We start from the raw sequence: 14,136 nt of genomic DNA on the forward strand, positions 1-14,136 counted from the left end.
CCAGCTGGCTACTGGTATTTCCTGGGTACATGCAAGGGAGGCAGATGCCACCCGGGGCCCCTGAACCAGATGGTCTCTCAGCTCATAGTTATAACAATGTGACCCCCCCCCGGGCCTCAGTTTCCCATCTCTGAGATGGGAATCCTTCCTTGTCTTGCTTCACCAGTTTCTGTATGATCAAGGAACTTGGTTGGCCCAGGAAGCTCAGTAGCTGGAAGTGTCAATGGTTCACTGTCAAGTGACTCAGGTAGGCTTTTAAGTTATTTATATTCCTGGGATTCTGTCTTAACTATTGGTTTTCTATGACAAGCTAGTGGACAGGAAACAATTTAAGGAAGGAAGGGTTTATTTCGGCTTACACTTTAAGGGCACAGTCCGCCAAGGTGGAGAGTCATGGTAACAGGTCACATGGCATTCACAGTCTGGAAGCAGAGACAGACAGACACCATTGATTTTGGTTTCTAGAGGACGGTGCTGCCCACAGCTAGGTGGGTCTTCCAAGCCCAATTAATCTAATCTAGAAACCCCCTCACAGAAGTGACCTGACAATCGTTTCCTGGGTAATTCTGGGACCTAGAGAGTTGACAATCAATATTAACAATGACAGATACTTGGGTTGGATTTACTGTGGTCCCCAGGCCTTCCCAATGCCCTGCCCAAGAAAAATGTCACATCCCAGAATGCACTGACATTGTATGACATCGTGGAAAACAGCCTTGAAACTTAGATTAGGTCCTATTTATCAGGAGAGAAAACCGGAGGTGCCCAGAAACAGGAAATAGTTCAGCCCTGATCGTGTGACTCCAGAACAGTAGTTCTCAACCTTCCTAATACTGCAACCCTTCTAATACAATTCCTCATTTGGTGACCCCCCAACTATAAACTTTTATTTTATTGCTACTTCATAATGGTAATTTTGTCACTGTTATGAGTAATGTAAAGACCTGATATGCAGGATATCTGATATGAGATCCCTCCTTGTGAAAGGGTTCGGGACCCACAGGTTGAGAACCTCTGCTCTAGAAAGTGGTGGAAGGGTTTTCAGATCAGTGACAGCAACCAGAGCTTAAGGTTGCCCCAGCTTTGTCCCTGAAGGGACGGTTTACTGTGTCATCCTGGTGGCCTTACTCATGCATGTAAGGAGAAGCCTGGGATGGAGCAGTTTCCTAGCTAGGGTAACCAAGGTCTGTGGACAGGCAAGGATGTTACTGGGATAGTGGACAAAGACATTGGCCCAGAAGCTAAGAAGGGGCAGAGGCCTCAAAAGTATGACCCCAAGGTACCAAGCAAGCGGGATAAGGGTCTGTGTTCATGTCAGCCAATTTTTTTCTAGTATTCTCTGGGACATTAATGCAAAACAGAATCACATATTTACCTGCTTCGTTTTGTAAGAGAAATCTCTAAATTTTATTTATATTATTGTTTTTTGTTTTTAAGAACACCACATACTAGGGTTTAAGTGTTTCTCCTCATGGGGTGGGTGAAAGGTTCAGGCATTATGCTGGCCTGCCCCTGTTACCTGGTGGAATCCACTCAGGCAATACCCTGGTCAGCCCAAGGTTCCATGGGAAAGAAGTCTGCACACAGGTGCAGAGGACCCCTTTAAAAGATAGGCCCCTGCACCTTTCTCTCTCTCTCTCTGCCCTCTCTCTCTCTCTCTCCCCCTGTTCCTGCTCTCTGTCCCCTCTCTCTGTTTCCCCGCTCTGTCTCTCTATGGCGACCGGCCATGGCGGTCAGCCATTACCCTGTTACTCTTCTTAGTCTCCCCATTCTACCGGCCCTTATAATAAACTTATGGTAAATATATCTGTCTCAATATTTCTCTTTTCTTCTTTTTAAACAAAAGAATAACAGTGGGTCCATGAAAGCCCTGGAACCAGCACACTCAGTTCTCTCTCGAAGTTGAAGTCATTTAGCCTGATGCACTTTACACCTTTTTAGAGATTTCTTTCTTTCTTTCTTTCTTTTTTTTCAACTCGTTTGTGCGGAGGTGGCTGAGACAGAAAAGCTGTGCTGTGTCTTTAAACAGGGAGGAGCGACCGGCAGAGCCAGGCTGTAAAAAGGCTAATGCGCTGTAAGAGTAGGAGTTTAATCTAATTTAGTTGGAGGGTGTCTGTCTGCGGTGTTGTTTTTTGGAGTGTGGGAACAGAGGAGGGGAGCTGCCCCCTTGAATGGTCCCTTCTGCGCCAGAAGCAGTGGGGAGCCGGGCGACGCCAGCGATCCAAGGCCCGGCCTTGAAAGAGGATTAAAGCGAGGCTTGATTTGCAATTCACACGAAAGCGCCCCGCGAACCTCTGGTAATATTTCAATCCACATTTCAAGGGAAGTGGCCTTAAAATAGCGGCCTAAATTGTTCTGCAGCGGCCGGGGACACTCCTTCATGCATTTTATGACGCCGAGAGCTGAGGGCTTTTTCTCTTTGCGCCTCACCACCCCCACCCACCCGGTATCTTACAACTAGTGTCCTGACATGTAATTAAAACTTGTTATCAAGTTTGGGGCAACCTGCAGTGCTTTTGTGGTATGAGGTGTGTGTGTTTGTGTCTGCTTGCATATATGTTTGTGAGTGTTAACTAAGTATTACCTCGAATACCTATGAAGAAAAAAAAAACAAACAAATAAAAAAAAAAAAAAACGAGGAGGGAAGTGGTGGGACCAAGCTCTGTTGGAAAATTGAATTCTCTATGTGTGATGTGTAAGACCACTCTCCTTCCTTTGAGGAACAGTTTGGAAATGCAAACTGAAATCTCAAGAGTTTTGCAACTGGATCCCTATTTAAGATGGTTCTAGAAAACGCCTGTCAAGGACAGGAGAAGCTACAAAGATCAGCCTTGAGGAGCCAGTTCCCTGCTTCATCTTTACCCTGGTAGACAGGATGTTCGTGTCTTTTTATGATCTCGGTTTGTATCCCACACGTTTACTCTTGCAATTGGCTTGTAACAGGCTAAGCTTCTGGCGTAATTTCTCTTTATTGTAGGAGGCGCAGTAGTTTTTTTTTTTTTTAAAGAGATTATTTGGGTTCTCTCTAATCCCATTTCAGAAAACCTCTCAAGAGTTTATGGTTCCCTTCACCCAAGACATACTAAGGAAGGATACAGCTGTGATTGCTAGTGAGACCCGTGTCAGAACACTTAAAAAACAAAACAAAACAAAGAAACTTCTGACTTCGATAGTTTAAGGGGAATGAAACAGGGCCTTCCTTTCAACTCCCACCACCTCCAAATTTATTTAGCTCAAGTCACTGCCTGGCTCCTAAAGAATATTCCTTGAACTCTCCTTGCTTGATATTCACAAGGACTTTAAGGTAATATCTATGGACAGTATTTTGAGATTTTTATGTAGATAGATATATTAGGAGACTTGGGGCCAAAAGTACTCTTTGCTTTAGGATGTTATTTAAAATCGTGTTTAATTATGAAGTTTCATTAAAAATCCTTGCTCAAAATTTTAGAAGCCTAATAAGATTTCCATTAATTTAAACATAGCCCTATTCCCAGGCCAGCCCCCAAAGCTTTCTCTTCCCTCTTTTATCCCTGGTTAAATATGTAAATAAAATGTCTAAAGTCGTTCTTCAAAGAAGACAAAAGAAAAAAAGAGCTGAGGGGAGAGAGACAGCCATAAAATTCCTCCCAGCTCTCCATAACGCTTGCCAGAGGGGGGCCAGTTTCCGAGCCAGGGCTGAGCAGCAGGGGACCCGGCTGCTCCAGAGTCACACATCTCAAATCCCACACACAGGAGAGAGAAAAATAAAATATCTTTTCAGCTGGAGCCATCAAAAGGGCCCTTTCATTTATTAGTTGAGAGTTGTCTTCCACTCTCGATATCTCGGTGCATATATATATATATATATATATATATATATAGTGTGTGTGTGTGTGTGTGTGTGTGTGTGTGTGTGTGTGTGTGTGTGTGTGTGTGTGTGTTGCTTTTTCTCTGGGTTGGGCAGATGGAAGAAATTCTGTTAGCTTTTTCTTTTCTTAATATATTTAAAGGGGCTGGAGAGAAGAAAGGAACGTGAAGTGGTCATGGCTAAAATAATAGGTCTGAACACTGTAGAAGTAACCAGAGCATAAAAGACCAATTACGTGGGGCTGTCTCTTAATAGCTCACACCCTGCTCCGGAGCTGAGCACACACTGGTTTCTTCCACGCCCTCCCTCCAAAAGCAAGCGGGGATTTAAAAAAAAAAAAAAGAACAGAACAGAAGGCAAAAGCTTCTGGAGGGACCCCTGGCAATCCCACCTGTCTTAAAGCTAAGCGATTAAGCGATGGCGCAGGAATCTTACCTAACTGAAAACATTTTGAAAACAGCTTACTAGACTATAAATATCCAAGCAAGCTATCTTATACAAGCTGCAAGCTCTCACCACACATCAGGATTTTCCTTGGGTCACTAACACGGAGGTGGGTGGCGGTTCTGACTGCGTTAACCTCAGCCTTCCAGACCAACTTTGCTGAACCCAACTTCCTCCCAGCGCCTCCCGTGAAAGGCAAAGGGACCAGGGGATCGGAAGGTGACGTAGGAGACTGCCCCCGAGGATTCAGGGGGTCCTAGGCACGTCCCATCCTCAGGTCTGTCCACAATGAGAGGGGGAAGGAAGGAGAACTCCCCCGGGTTTCTTGCAGATGGGACACTGACTCCTCGTTTTAATTAGAAGCCGACCCTCTGGAGGAAGCGTAGGGCTGGGCGGGGAGGAGGGGTCCTGGGCAGTCTGGCTCCCACATTGGCTGCTGGAGGAAGCTGGACACGGAGAGTTTCCAGTCGTCTGCGCACCTAATTTGGTTCTGGGGTGCTCAGGACTGGCAGAAAGAAGAGCAAGAGGCTTAACTGCCCCTATGCAGTTGGGGAAGTCCGCACTGGAGGTCTTGATAGTTTCCAAAACACTTCAAACGCCCACCTGGGGCGGGGATGGGGGGAGTCTAAGGAGAAAGTAAGGCACCGCCCAAGGGGTTGTTTATCCGAAGTCAAGAGTCCGCGACAGGTGCCGCACCCCAGTACTCTCAGACACCCAAGGGTTGGGGTGGGCTCCCGCGGTGCACTCCCTGTGCGGGGGGAAGGAGGTGAAAACTCTGTGTCATTATCACAGACTAGCCTAAAACCGAGGGGGCGGGAGCCAGCACCACGAGGCGCAGAGAGGCACTGTGCGTGGGAACCAGAGGCGCGCGCGCGCGTGTAGGCCAGGACCCAGCCTCCGCCTCCCAGGAAGGCACAGGCTGGCCACATCTCTCCCCAAATAATATAAATACCCGACTTCCTATAATAAATAAACCCAAGCGCTTGAAGAAACCACGAGCAGGCCTAGCGCGATGGCCCCCAACACGGTGGCCTTGTGGGGTAGGGGTCACCACGATTCAAGTCGAGCCCCTCTTCCCGGGGTGCCGGGTGTCAGCGGCCCGGAAAGTCTCCTCCCCGTCCCCTCCCCTCTTTCTTTGAGAAGACCTTGCAGAAGAGGCTCTAAACTCCGGCTTCCCAGGTCCCCTCCCCCTTCCCTGAGTTCGGCCCTTTTGAAATTTCAAAGGCGGCCCCTCCCCGGAGCCCTAGCCCAGCGCCCCGGGCAGCAAACCCCCAGCCTCGGGAAGATACGGGCAGCTTTACAAGCCGAGGGGCCACTTTATGAGCACGGTCATAAAACGCAAATCCCTTGTCTCTTTGAAAGTGCCCTCCGCCAGGGACCCATCATAAAAGTAGAAGATGCGTCCCCCAGCCCCGGGTGAGGACCACCCTTACCCGGGTCCCCGCCAGTTCCCAAACTTCCCGTAACCTCGGCGTCCTTGGGGTACCGAGGATAATCCCGAGCCTCCCCCCCCCCCCCCCCCCCCAGACAGGGAGCACAGGCTGAAAGGCCGGCAAGAGGTGAAGCGGGAGGCCGGGGTCCAGCTTCTTGCTGGGGCTGAGGGCGGAGGCTGCCCCGGGCGCAAGGCTTTCTGATGCAAAGCAGCGCCGGGGCGGGGCAGCGGGCAGGGGCGGGGCCTGTCACCAATCGGCCTTTTTTCTCCCCCCTTTTCCTCCCCCTTTGCTTCTTACCAAGTCTTCTCATCCCGGGACGCTGAGCTGGAAACAGTTGCCGGAGCCCACAGGGAGGAGCTTCGGGACCAGGGACCACGGTGCGCCCGCGCTTCCCCACCGCGGTCCCCGAACGCGCGCGCCCGGAAGAAGAGGCCAAAGTTTGCCCGCAGAGCCGCGCTTGCTCTGCCGTATTGTTTGCAAACTTCGCTCCCCTCCCCCGCCGCCCCCGACTCGGCAGAGGCCGCGCGCCCGCCGCAGGAGCCCCGGGCGCCGCGAGCGCTCCGGCCAGGCTGGACGGGCATGCGCGGGGGCCCGAGCCGGGGCGCGGAGCCGCGGGCAGCAGCACCAGCCCATGCCCGGGAGCGGCGGCCCTGAGCGGCTTGGGGACTCCGCGGGCGCCACCATGCAGCACCCCGGCCCGCGCCTGTGGCTGTTGCTGCAGGTGATGATGGGCTCTTGCGCGGCCATCAGCTCCATGGACTTGGAGCGCCCTGGAGACGGCAAGTGCCAGCCGGTGGAGATTCCCATGTGTAAGGACATCGGCTACAACACCACCCGCATGCCCAACCTGATGGGCCACGAGAACCAGCGCGAGGCGGCCATCCAACTGCACGAGTTTGCGCCGCTCGTGGAGTACGGCTGCCACGGCCACCTCCGCTTCTTCCTGTGCTCGCTGTATGCGCCCATGTGCACCGAGCAGGTCTCCACGCCCATCCCTGCTTGCCGGGTCATGTGCGAGCAGGCCCGGCTGAAGTGCTCTCCGATCATGGAGCAGTTCAAATTCAAGTGGCCGGACTCCCTGGACTGCAGCAAGCTCCCCAACAAGAACGACCCCAACTACCTGTGTATGGAGGCACCCAACAACGGCTCGGACGAGCCGACCCGGGGCTCTGGCATGTTCCCTCCGCTCTTCAGGCCCCAGAGGCCCCACAGCGCGCAGGAGCACTCGCTAAAGGACGGAGGTCCCGGGCGTGCAGGCTGTGACAACCCGGGCAAATTCCACCACGTGGAGAAAAGCGAGTCCTGCGCGCCTCTCTGTACTCCGGGGGTGGATGTGTACTGGAGCCGCGAGGACAAGCGCTTCGCTGTAATCTGGCTGGCTATCTGGTCAGTGTTGTGCTTCTTCTCCAGCGCCTTTACCGTACTCACCTTCCTCATTGACCCATCGCGCTTCAGGTACCCCGAACGACCTATCATCTTCCTCTCCATGTGCTACTGTGTCTATTCGGTGGGCTATATCATCCGCCTCTTCGCTGGCGCTGAGAGCATCGCCTGCGACAGGGACAGTGGACAGCTGTATGTTATCCAGGAGGGTCTGGAGAGCACCGGCTGTACCTTAGTCTTTTTGGTACTTTACTACTTCGGCATGGCCAGCTCTTTATGGTGGGTGGTTCTCACCCTCACTTGGTTCCTGGCTGCTGGCAAGAAGTGGGGCCATGAGGCCATTGAAGCCAACAGCAGCTACTTTCACTTGGCAGCCTGGGCCATCCCGGCTGTGAAGACCATCTTGATCCTGGTGATGCGCCGGGTGGCAGGGGATGAACTCACTGGTGTGTGTTATGTGGGCAGCATGGATGTCAATGCTCTGACTGGCTTCGTGCTGGTCCCCCTGGCTTGCTACCTGGTCATCGGCACTTCCTTCATCCTGTCAGGCTTTGTGGCTTTATTTCACATCAGGAGGGTAATGAAAACGGGTGGGGAGAACACGGACAAGCTGGAGAAGCTCATGGTACGCATAGGGGTCTTCTCCCTTCTCTACACTGTGCCGGCCACCTGTGTGATTGCCTGCTACTTTTATGAACGTCTGAACATGGACTACTGGAAGATGCTGGCCACCCAGCACAAGTGTAAGATGAACAATCAGACCAAGACACCTGATTGTCTGATGACCACCTCCATCCCTGCCGTGGAGGTCTTCATGGTCAAAGTGTCCATGCTTCTGGTGGTAGGCATCACCAGTGGGGTGTGGGTCTGGACCTCCAAGACCCTGCAATCCTGGCAACAGGTGTGCAGCCGAGGGCTAAAGAGAAAGAGCCGGAGGAAACCAGCCAGTGTGGTCACCAGTGCAGGGATCTACAAAAAAGCTCAGCACCCCCAAAAACCTCACCTTGGGAAGTATGAGCTTCCTGCCCAACCTTCAGCCTGTGTGTGAAGGTGGTTGACTAGGAGAACAGGACAGATAGAACCCAATTGGGGCTACTCTTCTTGGTGGACTGGTTGTTGTTTAAATCAAAGTTAAAAACATGTATATATAGGTGTGTGTGTGTGTGTGTGTGTGTGTGTGTGTGTGTGTGTGTATCACACACACAGAATATAAAGTCTGCCTTGAAGTTTGGAACCACATGATAGGCTGAAAGTAAAGGGTTCTATTCTGTCTGCTGCCTCCTTGAAGGGTCACTCGTTACAGAATAAGCCTGTTGTGTAACTAATTGGTGGTAAAGATTCAGCCATCCTCTTAAGAAAACTTTTTGTTTAGGCCTCAAAACACACCTGTGTATTCAGGAGGCTTTGCTGCCTGCTTACAAACTTGGGGTCAGGTAGCTCCTTTGCAAGCTAAAGAGCTTCCTTTGGGCTAGCAAATGAGCTACCCAAGGGCCCACTCTTCCCTCTTCCAGCAAGACTGCTGTATAGGAGCAGGCTGAAGAGGGAGACTAAAGAAGGGACCCTGAGCTATCTGTACACTCCAAGGTCAGCGGGTCCGTTACAGGGAGTACCACAGCCTTCATAGTCATCTCTCTCCAACACGGAATCCCCCCTCCCAACAACCTAACACTGGAGAATTCAAATGGTGTGCAATACATTTTTTTTTTTTACATTTCCCCCCTTTCCCCATGAAAATAAAAGAAAAAAAGTATTTTGTTGTAAATAAAAGACAACAAAAGAAATCATCTAACAAAAGAATTAAGAGGCCCAAGCCTCAGAAAAACCCTTCAGCCCCTTACTTTTTGTGGCTTTTTAATGGAAACCAAGCCAATGTGTTCTACACAGTGGGACTGATTTGTGGAGAGGAGCGGGGAGGGGGAATCAGTGGAGAGCACCCGAAGGGCTTATTGACTCTCTCAATTGTTAAATGATTTCCATGAGTGGTCCAGAAGCACTTGGGAAGACAAACTTTGTCTCCAGCCAGGGAGGGTGATGCCTGCCTCTGTATATCTGTAATATATGATATTTTTCATGCTCCACTATTTTATTAAAAAATAAAAGACATTCTTTAGTTTGCTGCTAGTCACTGTGGGTTGATGAAGGGAATGTTCTCTATTTCTGGGCAGATTCTGGGCATGCAAGGCTGGTTGGACATTGCTGGTTACCATGAACCTGGAGACAGGCATGTTCTAAGGCTGGCTGAGTAAGTCATCCTGGAGTTCAGAGGCACATTTGTGTGTGCAGGCAATGGGTAGAGTTGGAGGTGGCTCCTGCCAGCAAGCCTTCATGGACATTGACTGCTGAACCCTTATGCACCCAGGAACCCTGTGACACTCTCCCCCAGAAGTCAGCAGGGGGCAGGCAGCAGTATTTTCCCAACCCACTGTATATACCACTCTTGAGTGGGCCACTCTGCTGCAACTCTGGGGCCATCGGGTGAGTTTCAGAGCTGGGTAGGTGAAAGTGGCACCAAATGGGGGTCACCAGTAACACTTCAGAAGCTTGGCCATTTCAAAGCTCCCAGTATCCTTTATGCTCATCACTAAGGCAGCTACAGGGCCTAGTGCAGACCTGGGGCCTTCTCTATTAAGGCTCGAACTCTGATCTCAGTAGATGAGAAGCACTTTGAAGCAAAGACACCAACTTGATCACAGCTTTCTGAAGCAGGTGTCTGGAAGGAGTGTTCCCTACTCAAGCAAGATCAGGCTAATGAAGGACTCAGAAGGGTTGTGGAAGTTCCACAGAGTCATGTATACAAGAAGGACAGGTGAACTGAGTGGTTTGGGAATAAGTTCTAGAAATCCGAATGCCAGGCAGCTGGGCCATCGGTGTACATAAAACCCGGAATACAGAATCTTAGAAATGAAACTTCAATGTTGACTATCGTTTACCTCACCCCCAGATGGACACACACACACACACACACACACACACACACACACACACACACACACACACATCAACTGGCCAGCCCAGGCTAATCTGCCACCCTGAGCTGTTGTGGTTACTTGTGCAGGCTTTAAAAGTCCATCCAGAGGAAAGCCAGGGCAAGGAGATGGATAAGGCCTTTCTTATTCAGCTGCAAACCTGTTTCACTGTGGTTCCCTCCCCACAGTGACAAGGATCTTATTTACAAATATCAAGAGATTTTAACATGTATCCAGGGCAAGTGCTCTTTGCCACAGGCCACAGTGAGAGCAACCTGAGGCTTCTAACATGCACGCTTCTTGCACTTTCTTATCTCTGTCATCTCTTGCAGATGAACACTGGACCAAGGCCAGAACAGATAAGTTGGTTTAAAGAAAAACATAGGCTTAAACGTTAGAAAGCTCAAGCCCATGCACATATATGGACACACACATACACATAACACATCCCTCGACTCTGTACAAACTTCAGAAAGGAACTGCAGGCTTCACTCCAGGAACACAGCATGGCAGATGGATCTGAGAAGCGACATAGTTAGAAGTTGTCCAGAGAAGGTGAATGTCAAGGTCATGAGGCACCCACTCAGTTCTCGGCATTTCTATCACCTGTGGTTGCTCATAAGCTATTCAGGGAGCAGTGACTTCTAGGAACTCCAGCCTGGTAGAGAGACAGCAGCTCACATCTCATGAGTTTCAAATATGGGGAAGGTGTCTGAGGCAGGGGTCCCCACTGGACTCAGCATAAATGACTGCAGAGTGCAATGAAGCTGCAGGTCATACAGAGGGCTAAGGTGGAGTTAGAGGTAGAGAAAGTGACAGGCAGGACCTGACTGGTACCTCTCACATACTCAGCACCAGCAGAGTGTCTTGTCCAGACAGTATGGGCCACAGTGAGAGAATGGGGATGGCAGCAGTGGCCATAGCCCAAGCAGGTGTGATACAGGAAGTGATCCCTCAGTAGATTGGGGGCAGGGAGATAAAAGAAACACTAGGTGTCTGTATGTCCAACCCTTGATAAGCAAATTCAAGATTCAGAGACTTCAGGAGTCCAGCCCAAGGTCTCAGTGTTGCAGTCTCTAGAAGCCACTGCCCCTATGGGCTGCCACAGCTGGAAGGGAAGGGTGGCTCCTCTAGAAGAATCTACAGGGTCACATGAGATCCTCCAGGTGGTATAAGAAGAGGTCAGTTGGAGATCAGAGACTGAGACAGACTTCTTCAGAAACTCAAGAGGGAGGGGGTATGGGGTCAGGGGTAAGGTGGACATGAGGAGGGTCAGGTGGGTAGACATGACAGAATGTGGACTTCTGGTTGCTGTCTCTCTTGTAGCACAACAGAAGATGGCTTAAATAGATTCATCCCAGGTGAAAATTAGCATCCCAAATGGAGGCATGGAAGCTACCAGGTCCTCCCAATGAGTGGTGAGCAGACTTTTCCTCTGTTCTCTGGGTCCAGCTCTTGGCATCCAGAGTTAAGACAGAATGGACTGGTAGGCCATGCTGCCTCCAGACCTGCATCACAGTAGGAAGATCAAGACATCTTCTCTGGATAGCAGATATAATCCTATTTTCATATTATTTTAGTTTAGAAGGAGGAAAAAGACACTCAGGCATGAGCAACTGAACCCAGTGAGAGCTAGTATCTTACAGTTGAAGATTGAAGGATGCCCTCCAGGGCAGGACTGAATAAGAATAAGGCTAGTCTCTGCCATGCCCTGGCTTCTAGGGTCAATCAACCAGTGACCTGATAAGTCTGGGAAGTGTCTTGCCTCAGTCTGTATGGTGGACATGATGATGGTACATGGGTCATGCTTCCTACATTTGCTGAAGCTCGTGTGTGTGTGTGTGTGTGTGTGTGTGTGTGTGTACACGCATGGGTGCACATGGATGTGTGTACAGATGTAGAGGCTGGAGGTGGACATCAGACATCTTCCTCAATCATCATCCATTTTATTTCTTTTTTAAGGTTTGTTTATTTTTATTTTCTACATATGGGTGTATGTGTGTATGTACACCATGAGTAAGAGCATGCAGAGCCCCTGAAGGCAGTGCTCCTGGAGGCCAGAAGAGGGTGTCAGATTCCTTGGAACTGGTTACAGGTGTCTTGTGAGCCACCATATGAGTGTGGGGTCTGAACCCAGGTCCTCTGAAAGAGAAGCCAATGTTCTTAATTTCTGAGCCATCCCTCCTTATTTTTTGAGATAGGGTCTCTCACTTAACCAGGGTCTCTCACCAACTGGCCAGTACGCTCCATCACTCCTCTGGCCTCTGCCTCTCCAGCACTGGAACTATGAACACACACTGCTGCACCCCAGCATTGACAGAGGGCTAGGGGTTCAAATTCAGAATTCCTCTGAAGATAGGATATAAAATGGGCATCATCCCCTGTGCAGCCCAGTGTCACAATGGAGAGGCCAGGGCTACTAATATGTTCATTGCCCCTCCCCCCAGAGAGTCACCCTTGCATTGCTAATGGGCTCCAAAGAGAATGAGCTATCCGTACAGGAACACTTTTCCAAAGCCAGCCTCAGGATTTCCGAGAATACCCTCTGATCTTGCAAGTGTAAAAGGCAGCGCAATGGCTTTGCATGGTGAGGGGGGCCTTAGCTCTGTGACTTTGAACACCTTCACATCGCAGCCACCTCCCAGGGACAAGGGCTCTGTGCTGACTCCTCCCCATGCAAATGGATAGCGCGGCAGCAGCTTGGAGATAAGAAATGCAGACAGGCTGTGGGGAAGTCCTGGGATGACATGGGGCTGGGGGTTTTCATGTTTTATTAAGAGTGTGAAGGCCAAGCTGCGGGGAGGAGGTACTGAGGCGTTTGAAATCCAAAAGGAATGAGTTTCCATCAGGTAGGTGAGCTGTTGGAATTGGCGACAGTCCTAGGAAAATGGCACAGTTGAATCCCTGGCAGATCCTCGGCAGCCTGTGGGAACTTTCAGAGGTCATCGTATCTTGCCTTTTATTAGGAGACATTTTTAATTAAAAAATGGGGATTCCCAGCCTCTCCTTCAGGGGCTTTAGTGTCTATGAAAAGATTCAAAGCTATTTCCCGCCTGGCACCGACCTCTGTCTAGAAGGCAGTTTCTTCCGGGTGCCTTTGGGGTAGAGTCCCCACCTGAGAACTAGACGGTATCTTAGTAACTATTCTTAGCTTTAAAAAAAAAAAAAAGGACCCTAAAAGCAAGGCAATTCTAGCATTTGTGAAGTTGAGGTAGAACGGTTACAAGCTCTAAGTTAGCCTGGCCTACATAGGGAGACCCTGACTCAAAACAAGAAAAACACTCTCATGGTTCTCAGAGTACTTTTGCATTTGCTCTTCTACCATGGTCCCCAACACACACATTGTTGGCTAAGTTCGGCATACGTCACTGGCAACCTGCCTTCCCCTCTGTGGCTCTTCTGAGGCTACTATCAATCTGTCAAGATCCCCTCTGTCAACAGGGTCCCATGAAGGCTGGCTTGGTCTAAACTTAGAGGCAGAATTCGCATCACTGGCTTTTCCCTGTTCGGCATGGAGTGAGTCTATGATTTGGTCTGCTCTTTTGGGGAAACATGTTTACATGAACAAGATGCATTGCTGAACCAGCAAAGAAAGGTGAACTGTAAAACTTGCTGGTCTCCCATAGTTGTCTCTGAGAGCCCACTGTTTTTCATCAGTGAAGCCCAGAGTTCTTACACATTGAACCTTAGCCCATCTCCCAGGTGAACAAAAGACAGTAAGGAAAATGGCCCCACAGGGAGCAAGGGAATGTGTTGTTTATTCTGAGCTCACCTTCAGAGGGCTTTATTCTTTTTAATGAAAAAAATGTCACAGGTAACCCGGGAGATGGCTCAGTGAGTGAAATGCTTCCTTTGTAAGTATAAGGAGAAGACATGAGTTCAGATTCCATGTACAATGCCAAGTGTGTCGATGCCTGTCTGTAATCCTGGTTCTGGGAGGTGGAGACAGGAAGATCCCGGGGTTTGCTGGGTGGCCAGCCTAGCAAAATGGAGATCTCCAGGTTTAATGAGAGACTGTCTCAAAAGTTTGTAAGGCTTTTTTGCCCCATCTACTGCGAAA

The 14,136-nt window shown here is 50.0% G+C and overlaps 1 protein-coding gene across 1 annotated transcript; it reads left to right on the top strand.

Moving 5' to 3' along the window:
• The first annotated feature begins 6,309 nt into the window (after positions 1-6,309).
• Positions 6,310-8,158, top strand: Fzd10 (frizzled class receptor 10). The gene has a single exon (XM_027413851.2). It carries the CDS (start codon positions 6,359-6,361, stop codon positions 8,156-8,158), a length of 1,800 nt encoding a protein of 599 aa, XP_027269652.1. The 5' UTR covers positions 6,310-6,358.
• The last annotated feature ends 5,978 nt before the right edge of the window (positions 8,159-14,136 follow it).

Source organism: Cricetulus griseus, chromosome 4 (assembly GCF_003668045.3).
Source record: "Cricetulus griseus strain 17A/GY chromosome 4, alternate assembly CriGri-PICRH-1.0, whole genome shotgun sequence".
NCBI classification, from domain to species: Eukaryota; Metazoa; Chordata; class Mammalia; order Rodentia; family Cricetidae; genus Cricetulus; species Cricetulus griseus.